This window comes from Petaurus breviceps, unplaced genomic scaffold (genome assembly GCF_028583685.1).
Source record: "Petaurus breviceps papuanus isolate PSGF00001 unplaced genomic scaffold, PetGlider_PUasm1.0 156, whole genome shotgun sequence".
Lineage (NCBI taxonomy): Eukaryota > Metazoa > Chordata > Mammalia > Diprotodontia > Petauridae > Petaurus > Petaurus breviceps.
Genome location: NW_027185720.1, coordinates 7,402,261 through 7,405,066, shown reverse-complemented (window position 1 = coordinate 7,405,066; position 2,806 = coordinate 7,402,261). Strand labels below are relative to the sequence as shown.

The 2,806-nt window shown below is 56.7% G+C and overlaps 1 protein-coding gene across 1 annotated transcript in view; it reads left to right on the top strand.

The window, feature by feature from the left end:
• The first annotated feature begins 2,174 nt into the window (after positions 1–2,174).
• CKAP4 (cytoskeleton associated protein 4) overlaps positions 2,175–2,806 on the top strand; it is an 18,516-nt gene continuing 17,884 nt past the window's right edge. The window contains exon 1 of the mRNA XM_069081986.1: positions 2,175–2,804. Within this exon, the coding sequence (XP_068938087.1) occupies positions 2,190–2,804 (615 nt within the window). The 5' untranslated portion in view covers positions 2,175–2,189. The remainder of the gene's footprint in view (positions 2,805–2,806) is intronic.

Below are 2,806 nucleotides of genomic sequence, written 5' to 3'. Positions count from 1 at the left end.
AGAAAGAAAGAAAGAAAGAAAGAAAGAAAGAAAGAAAGAAAGAAAGAGGCCAAATAACTCTGCTGAGACAATTACTTACACCAAGGGATTAAATATCAGTGAGTAACCAAGAAGCAACATGATGTGGTGGAAAGCAAATTGTCTTTGAAATGAGATGGTCCAGGGGCGGCTAGGTGGCGCAGTGAGTAGAGTGCCCACCTGGAGTCAGGAGGACCTGAGTTCTGATCCCACCTCAGACACTTAACACACACACACACACACACACACACACACACACACACACACTAGCCCTGTGACCTTGGGCAAATTACTTAACCCCAATTGCCTTCCAAAAAGCAAAAAAAAAAAAGAGAGATGATCCAGAGTTCAAATTCTGACCCTGCTAATTAATGACTGTGTGACTGTGGCTAAGTCACTTGCCCTCCCTTATCCTTCATTAGATCACAGACTTAGAGCCAGTAAAGAGTCTTAGTCATCTAGTATAAACCCCTCGTTTTTTACAGATGAGGAAACAGACCTGCGGAGTGAGACCTGCTGTTGTCCAAGATCACACAAGAGGGCAGAACTGGGATTCCAAACCAAGTCCTCTGAATCTCCACTACCTGTGTCCTCCTCTGCAATGGACTCTGACGGCCTTTCAAGGTCCCTTCTAAATCCAAGACAACGTTGTCAAAGGATAGGTGATCTGACAACCCTAAATTCTAGATTTAAATCCTGCCTCTAAAGTGCCCTAGATAAGTGCTAGTGGTTATTTCACTTTTGTGGGGTCTCAGTTTCCTAATCTTTAAATTCAGGGCTTTGACTATATGGCCCCAGAGATCCCTTCCGGTTCTGAATGAGCCTATGATCACTCTGTTCTCTAGGGCTCAGTTTCCTCCTGTGGGAAATGTGGGGGTTTTAGATGCCCCTTTGTTCCCTTCCGGCCATGAATTTTTGAACTTATGATTCCCCTCTGTGGGTTTCAGTTACCTTCTCTGTAAAAGGAGGGGATTGACTTCAATGACCTTTCAGATCTTAAATCTATGGTTCTATGATCCTAAGTCAATTTCTCTCCCAGAGACTTTGTTGTTTTTCAGTCCCTACCGACTTTCCATGACTCCATTCGGGGGTTTCTTGGCAAGATACTGGCGTGTTTTGCCATCTCCTTCTCCAGCACAATTTACAGATGAAACAGAGGTAAACAGCATTATGGGACTTGCCCAAGCTCACACAGCTAGTAAGTGTCTGAGGCTGGATTTGAACCCAGGGAGATGAGTCTGCCTGACTTCAGATCGGAAGCTCTATCCACTGGGGGATAGAGTGGGATAGATCCCCCCAGGGGTTCCGGCTAAATGGCCTCTGAGGTCCCTTGCAGTCCCCAATCTGTGATCCATGATCCCTAAATCACTATTCTCAGGCCCTCAGTCTGCTCTTCTGCGAAATGCAGGGGGCAGGAGTGGGCATGGCTGGCCCTGGAGGTCCGTGTCAGCCCCGGATCTCCGATCTCAGCCTCGGGGTCCCTGAAGGAGGGGTGCCACGTGAGCGGTGGAGCCAGGCCTCTCGGAGTAAGTCTCCCCTGGCCAGGAACACGCCCGGATGAGAAGGGAGCCAGACTTTTCTTTCCCGCTTTCCCCCGCGTCGGGCAGGAAGCCCTTCCCCCGGGCGCCGCGGCTCTCCTCCTCTCGCCCCCTCCCCGTTTTGGGGTCGTGGCGGCCGGGGCGGGGCCGGCGCACAGGCGGGCCGGGAGCAGAACGGAGGCGGGCGCACGGGCGGGCGGGCCGCGGGGCAGGGGAGGGGTTGCCGGCTCCGGTTAGCGTGCGTGGCAGTCTCTCCCCACTCGGCAGGGGCGGGGCCGGCGGCTCCTCTCGCCCCCTCCTTCTTCCCTGCCCATCCTCCTTCCTCCTCTCTCGCTCTTCTCTCTCCCTCTCTCTCGGCGCACTCTCCCTCTCTCTCTCTCCTCTCTCCCTCTCGGCGGCGGCGTCCTCCTCCAGCGCGGCCAGGAGGTCCCCGTGCGCCTCGGTGCCCCCAGCGCCCCGGGAGGAAGGAGGGAGGAGGCGGCCAGGCGGGCGCACAGGCAGCCAGGCGGACCGGCGGACCGGCGGCCAGGCGGGCGGCCAGGCGGGCGCGCTCGGGCTCCCGGTGGCGGCGGCGGCTCCCCCCCACTCATTCACCCACTCACCCACCCACCCTCTCCCGGCCCCGGCCCGGCCATGTCCTCGGCCAAGCAGCGAGGCTCCAAGGGCGGCCCCGGCTCGTCTGCCCCCTCCGAGAAGGGCGCCCACCCGGCGGGCGGCCCCGATGACGTGGCAAAGAGGCAGCAGCCGCCGCAGTCCGAGCAGCAGCCCAGGCAGCAGCAGCAGCAGCAGCCCAGGCAGTCCCCCCAGCCAGCCAAGCAGTCAGCCCAACAGCCCAAACAGCAGCAGAACCAACAGCCCAAGCAGCAGCAACAGCAGAACCAACAGCCCAAACAGCAGCAGCAGAACCAACAGCCCAAGCAGCAGCAACAGCAGAACCAACAGTCCAAACAACAGCAGAATCAACAGCCCAAGCAGCAGCAACAGCAGAACCAACAGTCCAAACAGCAACAGAACCAACAGCCCAAGCAGCAGCAACAGCAGAACCAACAGTCCAAACAGCAGAACCAACAGCCCAAGCAGCAGCAGCAGAACCAACAGCCCAAGCAGCAGCAACAGCAGAACCAACAGCCCAAACAACAGCAGAATCAACAGCCCAAGCAGCAGCAACAGCAGAACCAACAGCCCAAACAGCAGCAGCAGAACCAACAGCCCAAACAGCAGCAGCAGAACCAACAGCCCAAACAGCAGCA